This window comes from Aotus nancymaae, unplaced genomic scaffold (genome assembly GCF_030222135.1).
Source record: "Aotus nancymaae isolate 86718 unplaced genomic scaffold, 86718_ANA_hifiasm-v0.15.2.pri h1tg000025l, whole genome shotgun sequence".
In the NCBI taxonomy this organism is placed as follows: Eukaryota; Metazoa; Chordata; class Mammalia; order Primates; family Aotidae; genus Aotus; species Aotus nancymaae.
Window position 1 is genome coordinate 37,403,770 of NW_026988438.1, and position 13,414 is coordinate 37,417,183.

At 41.3% G+C, this 13,414-nt stretch overlaps 1 protein-coding gene across 1 annotated transcript; it reads left to right on the forward strand.

Moving 5' to 3' along the window:
* Positions 1 to 2,923: 2,923 nt before the first annotated feature.
* On the forward strand, positions 2,924 to 12,932 carry TOMM7 (translocase of outer mitochondrial membrane 7). Its single transcript, XM_021670164.2, has 3 exons — positions 2,924 to 3,095; positions 8,116 to 8,164; positions 12,718 to 12,932. The coding sequence occupies exons 1-3, from the start codon at positions 2,993 to 2,995 to the stop codon at positions 12,731 to 12,733; spliced, it is 168 nt and encodes a 55-aa protein (XP_021525839.1). The 5' UTR covers positions 2,924 to 2,992; the 3' UTR covers positions 12,734 to 12,932.
* The last annotated feature ends 482 nt before the right edge of the window (positions 12,933 to 13,414 follow it).

Consider the following 13,414-nt stretch of genomic DNA (forward strand, 5'->3'; position numbering starts at 1 on the left):
CAATGAATGTTTGAGGAAGGCAAATGACTTTGCTATTTTTAGCTCAACTGGCAGGATAAGTGCCATATTCACATTCACTGCTTTCTTACTATGTATCAGGTGTTTGAACAGAAAGGTGAGAAAGAAACAGTTTCTGCATTGAGTACATGGACACTAAGAAGGAAGCAATATATACCAGGGCCTACTTGAGGGTGGGAAGAGGGTGAGGATTCAAAAACTACCTATCAGGTACTGTGCTTATTATCTGGGTGAGAAAATATTCTGTGCACCAAACCCCTGCAACATGCAATTTACCCATGTACCAAACCTGCACAAACATCCCTTGAATCTAAAGTAAAAGTTGGAAAGAAAAAAAAAAAGAAAGTTTCTGTTTTGGAGGAGCTCGGGGACCTTTTATCAATTATTTAATATCTCTGAATCTGTTTCCTTATCTGTAAAATGAAGCCTATTATATATATTTAAATCCTTACAAGAATTAGTAAAATAAGCTATAATGCAATGCAATCTTACAAATTCCTGTAAGGATTAAAAGAACTATTTTTTAGCACTTAACACAGTGACAGGCATACTATGCCTGTCACTAGACATAGGTTGTGATTATTAACACTGATAAGCCTAGCAGAAAAATACCATAAAGCGAGGGGATTCTTTTTTTTTTTTAAAGAGGGGGTCTCACTCTGTTGCCCAGGCTGGATTGCAGTGATGAAACTGCCACTGTAAAATTATAACTGAGACAGTGAAAGACATCTGACCTCACTAACTCCATCTTGCGTCTAACCTCCACGCTGTCTTTGTTCACTCCTGGGCATAGGCTGAACTAACTTTGGGAGGAACTTTTAGTTTACAGCTGAGAACAAAGACAATTAACAGCCCTTTCCGAAAACAAATCCTTTTCTTGCCTAAAAAACAGATCAGTGCTTGAGATATTTTTTAGAGCCTACAAAATGGATCAGCTGGCACCACCCAGATTGGTAAACTGGCTCATCTGATCTTGAGGTCCCAATCCAGGAACTGAGATTCTGACCCTCCCTAAATTGCTCCTGGGAATAACACTATTGTAAAGCCTAAGATCAGGATTGAGATCTTTGTCAGACCCTGTGAAACGAATCAGCTGGCACCACCCAGATCGGTAAGCCGGCTCATCTGATCTTGGGGCCCCAACCCAAGAACTGACCCAGTACAAGATAGCTTCCACTTCCTGTGATTTCATCTCTGACCAACCAATCAGCACTTCTGACTAACTGGCTGCCTCCCCAAGCACCAAATTGTCCTTAAAAACTCTGATCCCCGAATGCTAGGGGATACTAATTTGAGTAATAATAAAACTCTGGTCTCCTGCACAGCCAGCCCTGCATTAATAACTCTTTATTGTAATCCCCGTCTTGATAAATCAGCTCTGTCCAGGCATCGGGCAAGGTGAACCCCTTGGGCAGTTACAGCGACTGTCCCAATCACAGCTCACTGCAGCATCAAACTGAAGCGGTCCTCCCACCTCAGCCTCCCAAATAGCCAGAATTACAGGTGCAAGCCACAGAGATCAGCAAAGGGAAGTTTTTAGGATCACGGCCATTGGGCACAGAAAATGACTATGTACCTTCACAGTGAGGCAGGAAAGTCTTAAAAGTCAAAGCCTTAGAAATGTCTTAGAGCCGCTGGGCACCATGGCTCACACCTGTAATCCCAACACTTTCGGAGGCCTAGGCAGGCGGATCACAAGTTCAGGAGTTCAAGACCAGCCTGACTAATATGGTGAAACCTGTCTCTACTAAAAATGCAAAAAATTAGCTGAGTGTGGTGGCACGCGCCTGTAGTCCCAGCTACTCAGGAGCTGAGACAGGAGAATCGCTTCAACCTAGGAGGCAGAGGTTGCAGTGAGCTGAGGTCGCACCACTGCACTCCAGCCTGGGTGAAAGAGCGAGACTTCGTCTCAAAACAAAACAAAACAAAACAAACAAACAAAAAAAGGTGGGGGGGGAGGGGGGAAAGAAATGCCTTAGAGCCTTGAAAATCAATGAAGTCTTAGACCTGGGGGTCAAACCTCAAATACGATAGCAGCCAGAAATTTATTCTATCAGAGGTTGGGAATCACCAGAGAGCTTCAAAGGCAGATCAATGGCCAGGTCCCAGCCCCAAACTCATCAGAATTTCTAAGAGTTGGTCTCCAGCGTGAGTATGGTTTTACTTCTCCTAAAGTGATTCTAATGTCCAGCCAGGGTTGAGAACCACTGCTATTCTAAACCAATGAGGGCAAGATGGGAAAACGGAATTGTCATTTCCTATTTCGTTTCCTCAATTGTTGCAATGGAATTCCTCAGCTTCAAGAGTCCAGAATTTCATGTGAGATTTTGCAAATTCTAAAATGTTGGCAAGTAATTAATTTAAAAAAATTCGGATCAAAGAAAACATGGATTTGGACCCTACTGGGTGTGTCACTTCTTTTTATTTATTTTTTAATTTTTTAATAGAGATGGGGTGGTCTCGATCTCTTGACCTCGTGATCCACTAGCCTCGGCCTCCCAAAGTGCTGGGATTACAGGTGTGAGCCACCGCGCCCGGTGGTGTGTCGCTTCTTAACCTTTCTTGCAGTTCGACCTCAGGTTTGAACAAACAACTTGATTCTGAGAAGTTAAATAACTTGCCCACGGTTACACAGCCAGTCAGAATAAGAGTTGGGATTAAAAACCAGTTCCTCTGAATTTAATTAATGTTCCTTGTATGTCAAGGAAGGAACACCTGAAGATGGGCTTTAAAAATGGGCAAGAGGAACGCGAAGTTACAGCCAGCCATGATCGCAACCACGCATGCGCCTATTGCTGACAGCGTGGCGGAAGAGCAGGGCAGGTTAAAGGCGATGAATTACGACCTCTGCTGGCGACGCTCACGACTCCTGCCGTAAAGGCCGTGTGTTGCGCCTGCGCACCTTCTTTCCCTTTCGGATTTCCGACGCGGTGGTTGCTGTAAAGATTCCTACCCGCGCCACACGGCCGTCGCCATGGTGAAGCTGAGCAAAGAGGCCAAGCAGAGGCTGCAGCAGCTCTTCAAGGGGGGCCAGTTTGCCATCCGCTGGGGTTTTATCCCTCTTGTGATTTACCTGGGTCAGTGAGAGAAGAACCGGGAAAGTGACTGGAGGGAAGAGGGTGGCGGAGACTGCGGCCTCATTTTTGGCCATCGGGGGAGGGAGAGAAAAACAGGGGACACCGCCGTTCCTGGCCCTTGAGGCTGTCTGGTCAAGTGGGGCCGATCTTCCCTGAGTTAGAGTTCCCGTTCTATCGCTTTGTAGTTGCGTGGTCTTTAACAAGTCTTGCAATCCCTCCTTTTCTATTTTTGCGTCCTTAAAGTGGAGGTCATACTTCTCGGGCTTGTTGTGAGAGTCGGATGACCCCAGTGGATGTGAAAGCGACTAATTCACTCTTTAGCACTAGGTGGGTTCTCAGGGTGTTCGTCCTCACCTCTCCATGTGGTCCTAAGTGGAAAGAGGCCTGTTCTGGGAATCTAGACACCTCGTGAAAGTACCACTGCCGTGAAAACATGGTTATAATAGTCGTTGGACGTCTCTGCTTTCTTACCTGTACAATGAAGGGTTTGGATGATTTCTACTACTGGCCCCATTTTACAAATGAGGAAACAGCCATAGAGAAACTTTTTTGCCATGGTCGCACAGGTGTGCTGAGGGTGTTATGGACTCAGGCAGTGGGGCATCAGAGCCCATAGTCTTAACCACTATAGTGTACTTCGAGGATTTGGGGTTTTTTTGATTTTTGTTTTTGAGACAGGGTCTCGCTCTGTCACCCAGACTGGAGTGCAGTGGCGCTATCTTGGCTCATTGTAACCTCCGCCTCCTGTGCTCTAGCGATTCTCCCACATCAGCCTCCCAGGTAGCTGGGACTACAGGCTCGTGCCACCACGTTCGATCACTGCAAGGATTTGTAAGTGCCCGGGCAAATATTTTTCGGTTAGGGCTGCACAATGGGACCTTATTCTGTAGTTTTTTTTCTTTTTCTCCTTTTCTTTTTTCTTCTTTGAGACATAGTCTCACTCTGTGCCCCGGCTGGAGTGTAGTGGCGCGATCTCGGCCTACCGCAGTCTCTGCTTCTCGGGAGCAAGCGATCCTTCCTCAGTCTCCCGAGTAGCTGGGATTACAGACTTGCAGCCATCGATAGCGGCTAATTTTTATATATTTTTTAGTAGAGACGGGGTTTTGCTATGTCGGCCAGGCTGGTCTCAAACTCTTGGCCTCAAGTTAGTTTCTCCCCTCCGACCCTCCCGCAGCCTCCCAAAGTGCTGGGGTTACAAGCATGAATCACCGCGTCCAAGCTGTAGTTTCTTCTTTCTTACTTTATTTTTTATTTATTTTTTTTAGATGGAGTCTCACTGTGTTGCCCAGAGCGGAATGCAGTGGCGCGATCTTGACTCACTGCAACCTCGCTTCCCGGGTTCAAGCGATTCTCCTGCCTCAGCCTCCCTAGTAGCTGGGACTACAAGGCCCGCCACCATGTCCGCCTAATCTTTTTTCTTTTTAAAAAATTTTTACAAAAAAAATACAATCTCGTACCGATGCGGTGGTTGCTGTAAGGGGTCCTCTCTGTGCCAGACGGCCGTCGCCAGGGTGAAGCTGAGCAAATAGGCTAAGCAGAGGCTGCAGCAGCTCTTCGGGGGGGCCAGTTTGCCATCCGCTGGGGCTTTATCGCTCTTGTGATTTACCTGGGTCAGTGAGAGAAGAACCGGGAAAGTTTAGAATGGCAGTAGTTCTGAACCCTGGCTGTAAATTAGAATCACTTTAGGAGAGGTAAAACCATACTCACGCTGGAGACCTACTTCTGGAAATTCTGATGAGTTTGGGGTTGGAACCTGGCCATTGATCTGCCAGTATGGTTTCACCGTATTGGCCGGCCTGGTCTCAAGCTCCTGACCTTGAGATCCGCCTGCCTCGCCCTCCCAAAGTGCTGGGATTACATGCGTGAGCCACCGCCCAGCCAGTTTTTTCTTTTTAATTTTATTGCCCCACTCAGGCAGTTTAGCAAAAGAGAAAGAGCAGATTTGTTCATCGCAGCTGTGTCAGTTTGAGCATATAGTTTGACAATTCTAAAACTCAGTTTCACATTTTAAAGTACTATGATTTTAACAAGGTGCTGCTTCCTATTTGATTTAGGTGTCGTGTGTTGTATAAGATAAAGTACACTGTGTGGCTGAGCAGCTGTGGTTTCTATTTCTCCATGAGTTGCAAGCCAACTGTGATAACCTGGGAATACAGAACTCAAAAAAATCTTTTTCCTCCCTATTTTGAGTGCAAGTTTTTTTAAAAAAAACATTACTTTTCTAGATTTTAGTGACTTCATATGGGTACCAAGGATTAGAGTAAATATGACAGACAGCTGGTGTTACCACCACTATTCTTGCAGCTCCTCCTCTTCCCACCACTTCTTTCACTTGCTGATGGAAGGGCCTTCTCTGGCTGGGCAAACACTGGGGTTAGCTCACCTTTTAGCTAAGAGAGGTGTGGAAGCTTGATTCTTCCCCTTCTTTGTGCCACCTTCTTTTTTCATTGTGTATGCCAGTTCCTATTTTAGCTTGCTCTTGCTTTTTGTGTCCCTGTGGTTCTTTTCTTCTCTGTCTTTTCATCTGCTGTTCCCTCCTCCTCCCTGTTTTGAGATTCCTCTTCTATTGCTAGAAAGCTGTAGCTGGTTGCTGCAATCTGCATGCCAGGGGCTTTGGTCTAAGAATGGATAACACATACATTCCTTTTCCATACTAGAGTTTATTTTTCTTTTTACACACACTGGCTATGTTCCCTTCCTAGGGCTACCATTATGGTGATTTTCACCCCAACATTCAATTCAGGTTATATGAGATTAGTGTTAAGACTGTCTTTCCAGTACTTGTTTATCATTGTCTTTTTCCTCATGCTGTATATTTAATTTTATGTCTAAACCAGTTCCCGTGTTGAAATAGAGACAGGGTCTTTTTATGTTACCCAGGCTGGTATTGAACTTCTGGCCTCAAGTGATCTTCCTCCCAAAGTGCTGGAATTATAGGCATGAGCCACCACACCTGGCTCCAAGTTCTTTTACTTCCTCCACTTCAACTCACTAAAACCAGCAACTGCAAATTGAACTTTTTATGTAATTCAGGTTGAACCGTAACTTTTAGTGCTTTGGGGAGTACAGTGGTATAAAATATGTCAGACAGTGACACGATAATAGAGAATCTGTCTGGACATTTACTAACAAAAAGTTTTTTTTTTTTTTTTTTTTTCCTTTGGACGGTGTCTTGCTCTGTCACAAGGCTGGAATGCAGTGGCATGATACTGGTTCACTGCAGCCTCCATCTCTGGGTTCAAGTAATTCTTCCTGCCTCAGCCTCACACCCAGCTAATTTTTTGTATTTTTAGTAGAAATGGGGTTTCACCATATTGGCCAGGCTGGTCTTGAATTCCTGACCTCGTGTTCCACTCGCCTCAGCCTCCCAAAGTGCTGGGATTACAGATGTGAGCCACCGTGCTGGGTCCAACAAAAAGGTTTTAATGAGCCACTTGTTGGAAGACAATTCTCCATGCTCTCTTGCATTTCTGTACATCTTATAAGCAGAGGCTCTGATGATCCTTTGTTCCATATTATCTTTTGAGGGTGTTTGTAGAACAAGCAGCCTTGGAAAATAGTACCTCCAGTCAGAGCAAAGGGAGACATGCTTACAGCCCATTATAAAAGATTCTGGTTCCCTAAACTCAGGTTAATCTCCTACAGTGCGATCCATGACATGTGCAGGTGTCATCTGAACTTCTTTGCATGGAAATTGAGAGTTGAGGAACTGAAGCAGAAATGATGCTCTTACAATCTATTGCTGGGAGTAATAAACTGTTCTTTGTCTCTGACTTAGAATATTGTCTATACCAACATCTGTGAAACTGGCAGGCCAGTTTGTTATCTTCTAAGTAAGATAAAACTGCAGACCCCTCATAGTTCTTGAAACCTTTCTGACTTAATCAGTTACTTCAACAAGTGAGCATCTATGTCATCAGGTTAATTTATCAATATATTTTAAACAGTAAAGGATAGACTTAACCATACTTGTCATGAGTTGATTTAATTAGGTTGTTAAATAGTAGTTATTGAATGATCCATCCCCTGCTGCCTCCCCCCTACCCCCACTCTGTCCCTTTTCTATCATTGGTCTTTGTTTTATAAAAAGAGAGGTTTGTGGGGGATAAAATATCCTCAGTTGTGTTTTTTAAAAAAGTTTAATAGTTTGTTTTCCTCCAGGCATGGTGGTTCACGCCTGTAGTCTCATACTTTGGGGGGCTGAGGTGGACGGATCACTTGAGCCCAGGAGTTCAAGACAAGCCTGGGCAATATAGTGAAAACTTGTCTCTAGAAAAAAATTAAAAAGTTCAGTTGTTTGTTTTTCCAAATAGCAGTTTGCTCTTCATAGTCTTTCATCCAGTATAAATTGGGAGTTGTGGTATCTTATTTCTCGGTAATGACTAATAATGAAAGATAGAGCATGCTAAGGATAACTGTGCTAATTGTGTATGGAACAGGAATAATGACCATGTGTGCTGGCTCACTAAAAAAGTTGTTTGTTTTCGTCTGGGCATGGTGGTTCACACCTGTAATCCCAGCACTTTGGAAAGCTGAGGCAGGTGGATCATTTGAGTTCAGGAGTTTGAGACCAGCCTGGCCAATATGGTGAGACCCTGTCTCTACTAAAAATACAAAAAAATTTAGCTGGGCGTGGCATTGGGTGCCTGTAATCCTAGCTACTCAGGAGGCTGAGGCAGGAGAATAGCCTGAGCCTGGTACGAAGAGGTGTTACAGGCTGCAATGAGCCGAAATCATGCCCACAGCACTTCAGCCTGGGTGACAGTGAGACTCCTGTCTCAAAAAAAAAAGGAATAAGATAGCTTGTTCTTCCTACTGATTAGTCCTGGACATAATTTCATACTGTAGTGAAAATTGGAGACTGTTCTGTAGTGCAGGTAAATCTAGATAGTATTGGTTGATTCAGATATCATTCTATCTATCCTAGGTTGAATTACAAAGAAGAAAAAGTCTTGACTGTAAATGTTTTGTCTGCTGAGGTTTTAATTAATATTTTTTCTCTTCTGTCTCCTTGATTCAGGATTTAAGAGAGGTGCAGATCCTGGAATGCCTGAACCAACTGTTTTGAGGTACTGCTATTAAAACTAAACATTTCAGGGCAAATTTTCATACAGTAGTACTGAATCACTAGATTAAAAGAGTAGTAGTGGCAGTCATTGAAATCGAGCTTTATCAGTCAGTATAATTTTGGGCTATTGGAAAACTGCAACTACTTTCTTTTCCCCCTCCCAATTTGTATTTACTCTACCATGTTATAACTATAATGAAGCATATTTTAATAAGAATTAATTTATCATCCTACCACTTCAAAATGCGGAACGGTTTTAAATTTCCTATATTCCCATCTTATCCTCATTCAGATGAATACAACCTTATGTCGTTCTCACAAGGGTATGCAGGATTTTGTTTTCACCTAAAATTGGAGTTGCTGTCCCATATATTTTCCAATTGTGGTTTACCTAGGTTTTTCAATATTTCAGTATTTTACACAACAATATAATTAACATTTGGGTGGAGTGTGGTGGCTCACGCCTGTGATCTCAGCACTTTAGAAAGCCAAGGTAGGAAGATGGTGGTAGGATTGCTTGAGTCTAGAAGTTCAAGACCAACATAGCGAGACCCCCATCTCTAACCAAAAAAAAAGTAAATAAATAATTAACATTTGTGTATATGTAACTTTTATAGATTTTAATTTCCTTATAAATTCTCATAGGGTTTATAAAGTATATGAACATTTATGGCTCTTGACTGCCAAATTGCTTTTTCAGAAACAATCTTGCTGGTATTGGTAAGCACTTGTGAAAATTTCACACACACAGTATACATATTCATACACACGTATGCATGTGTGTGCATACTTGTGAAAATTATATGTATAGGTATAATCTCAAATAGGCAAGTTTGCTCTGGAGGAAGGACTGATACTTAATGGCACTGTGATGACCATGACTACTACACACTAGTGGATTGGATTTCTGCTTGATCCTGTCTCTTGTGGGTTGCCCTAACAGACTTTTCACTGACTGTTCTAGGGCTTCATTTATTTTCTTCAAACTTCTCTAAGCTACGTTTTTCTAGAGTGAGCAGAAAATACTTTATTCACTATCACCTTCAAGTGTCAGCCACTGCTTTAGGTGCTTTTTACATAATGTATCTAATTGTCACTTCAGTCCTTCAGAGCAGGTTATACGGTTAGTAGGTGGTAGAATATGTTCTATTTCTAAAGCTCACATTTCCACTGGGTCATGCGACCTTCCCCAAGTAATTTTACGTCTACCTTTACTTAGCACAGTGCCATCTGATACGAATTTCCTCTACCACATCTGCTTTGCTGTTCTCTTCTTTTTCAGAGGAAGGTCTATTTTTAATTCTCAAAGGGTACTAAAATATGTGCCTTCAACTTGTTCACTTCTGCAGTTATTCTGTTTTCCCCGATAAAATTCTTTAACAAATGGTCTTCACTACTTTATTCCCCTCCCTCTCTTCCTTTAACTGTTTATGGCATGACTTTTAAAAACTGTTTTCAGAGATTCCCCACTAAGTCCTTTATTCTTAGCCCTTACTCTATTTTCTTTTCTGTAAAATAGGGATTGAGGTAATATATCTGCTACCTACTAGTTGAGTGGCCTTGTCCTTAGAGAAACATTACCTTGGGAAACAGAGAGGACTACTGAGTCAAGTTGTGTGGAGATTTTCTAAGTATTGGAAATTACCATCAAATACCTTTCTCCAAGAAGCCATTAACCTTTCTAAGCTGTCATCTCCTCTTTTATCAGTTGGGGATAATAATACCTATGTAATGAAGTTGAGCATTGAATAAGAATATTATATTTGAAGTATTAACAGTATTATCAAGTAATATGTGATCAATAAACTATTAATTGTAATTTTTAATCTTCTTATCCCCATTTCCTTATCCTATGAGAACAGTGCTCTGGCTGTATGATACTGCATGCTAAATCCCAGAATAAACTATATATAGTTTTATGCCTTTGCTCCTGTATTTGTGCTCCTTTAATCTGGAATTGATTTTTCCCCTTAGTTTCCACTGGGTGAAAACCTGCTTTTAGAAAAGCCCAGTCTCAAATGTTGCCCCTTCCGTAAATCTTTTCCTTTCCTTCTAGCCAAAACTACTCTTTTTTTGTGTTCCCATAGTTTTCTTTCTTTCTTTGTCATTTTTAATTTTTATATTGCCTAGTCTGGTCTCAAACTCCTGGGATCAAGTGACCCTGCCGCAGCCTCCCACAGTGTTGGGATTATAGGCATGGGCCACTGTGCCCAGCCCCATAGTATCCTTTTGTATCTGTCATTTTCTGCCTTGTATTATGCTTGTGGCTATAATATATTTTGTCCCATAAGCACCTGAAGTAGTTGCTCAACAAGTAGTGAATTAACCTAATGACCCTCATTTCTTGATGGTCTTCTGTGGGTTTTTTGTATTGTATTTTAATTTTTTATAGAGACAAGGTCTCACTGTGTTGCCCAGGCTGGTCTTGACCTTCTGGGCTCCAGTGATCCTCCCACCTGGGCCTCTCAGTGTGCTAGGATTACAAGCATGAGTCACAACACCTGGCCATCTTGGTCCTGTGGACAGGAATTGATAAAGCATTGCATCTTGTACAAATTTTAGGCTGGACCTGCATGCTGGGAAATGACATTTTTTTTGTGTGTCCTAGGTGATTTAGGATACAGAAGTAGGGATAGAATGTGTCTTTCTGTTGTCCTTTTTTGGGGCTGCATTTATCCTAACAAGATTTGAACCTTCAACGACTAGATGAAGCATCCCTGTCCTACCGCTTTTTATTTCTTCAATTTACTGTCTTCTCTGCTTCTTTCCTTCTTGGTGCTAACTCTCAATTTTTTTTCTGTCATTAAGAGCATCTTCTGGTTTCTTTCCAGAGGTATATGTGTTTTAGGAAATAATTGAGTGAATGCCTACAAAGGGTTATTGAGTTATGGAATTTCATGTACTATGTAACATAAAATTTATTGTTTATTAATATAAAGTCTATTGTTTCTACATACATTTATTATTTATATAATACGTATGTAAATAATACAGTCAATGATTTACCAGTTTGCTTCTCTTGCCAAATTGTTGGGTTCTTTGAGGTTAGGACCACATTCATCGTTGTATCCTCTTTTACCCAGGATGGCTCATTTTTTTTTTTTTTTTTTTAATTTTAATATTTGACCTTCTGAAAGGATGGCTCATTTTATGTGGTCAACAAATGTTGACATCAATGCCTTATTCAAAAGTACTTTAATATACAAGGAACAGTGTCATAGTAAATAGTAAAACAGTTAGGGAAACTGTGAGTATCAAGGAAAGAGAATCATTTCCATTATCTGTATAAGGCTGAGCTAGATTTCCTTTTTATATTTTTGCTGCCCATTACCATAGAGGAAGAGACCTTCATACATGAATTTATTTTATTTTTTTGTGGTTTTTTTTGAGACAGGGTCTCACTCTGTCACCCAGACTGGAGTGCAGTGGCACAGTCACAGCTCACTGCAGCCTTGACCTCCTGAGTTAAGGTGGTCCTCCCACCTCAGCCTCCCAAGTAGCCAGGACCACAGGCGCGTATCACTACGCATGGCTAGTTTTTGTTTGTTTGTTTGTTTGTTTTTTGTAGAGACAGGGTTTTGCCATATTGCCCAGGCTGGTTTCGAACTCCTGGGCTCAGGAGGTCCACCCGCCTTGGCCTCCAAAGGTCTGGGATTATAGGCATGAACTATCATGCCCAGCCAATAATTTATTTTCCTATCTTAACTGTGTGCAAAAATACCTAGGGTTTAAGGGGAGATTTTAATACGCATCTGAAAATTGGAAATAGATATGTGTTTTCTTCTTAGGCACAGGGGAAATATTTAAAAAAGTAAACTTTTTAAAACTGTCATTGTCATTTTATAAGGCAGTTTTATTCAACTGGGCTACATTTTTAAGCAGCAGGATTTAGAAAGGAAACCATCTCTTTTCTTCTTGTCTATTTTATAGAGTCAGCAAATGATTTGGGAGTTTGGACTTCTTAATGGCTGGAATGTTTGGGGTTAGAATTAGTTGAGGTAGAAGTGGAGGCTAATTGCTCCCTAGGAACATAATGGTTATAAGAGCATTTAGGTCACATCACACTCTACCCACTTAAATGATATGTCACTATCTCAGAGCCTCAATTTTCACATCTTTAAAATAGGAATCGTAATTGGTAGTTGTGAACTTTCCACAGTGTTTAATGCAGTGAAACGTTAGTTAAATAAATGTTACTTTAATATTACTGATGTTGTATCTAATAATGAGATAGCTTTGTTTTCTGGGTTTATCAGGCCTACCTGTTAATGGAAATCAGTAATCGTTTTCCTTTTGATTGACTTCATTTTATGTCAGCTCACATTTTTTTTTTTATGGTAGGTAACGATGCTCAAAAGTAACTAAACTGTTATTTCTTTTACTATAGGTCCATATGTTTAATTTTCTTGTTCAGTGGGATTGATCCTTGTCTTCTAATAACTGAATTTGATAGATGAGGAAACAAACATAAATGTATAAAATTTTCTAGGTCTTAGGTTGTGTCTAAAAGATTTTTATTTTGGGATTTATTTCTCCTCTTTACAAACATTTTAGCCTACTTTGGGGATAAAGGATTATTTGGTCTTCTGGATTTGGAAGCAATTAGCAGACAGCATGGAAGATGTGTGCTCTGGCTTGGATAAGAGATGGGACATCGTTCGGTCGCCAGTTTGATGGCACAAGGCTCGTCACAGATGAATCTGTAGCAGAGTGGAACTTGTACTAACTTACAATAGAATGTATCAGAATAAATGTTTTTAACAATGTTATGTCTTGAGTCTTTTTTGAATTGAACATGCTGAGTTATCAGGTAAAAATTAAGCTTTTTGGTACTTTTTCAAAACAGGGAATTTATGTATGTACCTAGGGTGCTATTTAAACAAAAAAATTTCCAAGTTAATTCCTGCCCATTCACCTAACATATGGATTACGGTTTCCCTTTGCAGCGAATCAGTAACTCCCTCTAGGATATTCCAAGGTAACAAGAATACAGATTGTTCTCAGTTTGTGACAAACCAAGCCATTACTTCCTCCTCTGCACTGAAGTTCTGGCTGCAAGAAATAGGGGTCCTGGCAGCTCTATTGCTAGGGGATGGGAATGGCACTGGAGAGTTGTGTGTCTGATTTATTTGTAGGTTAAATGTGAGTCTGAAGTTTCCCTCAGTTGCCTTAGAAAACTAGAGCTGCCTGGGCAAGAGCCCATGGAGAACTACATGGAATAGTTAGCACTATTTTCTGGTAGAAGAAAAGG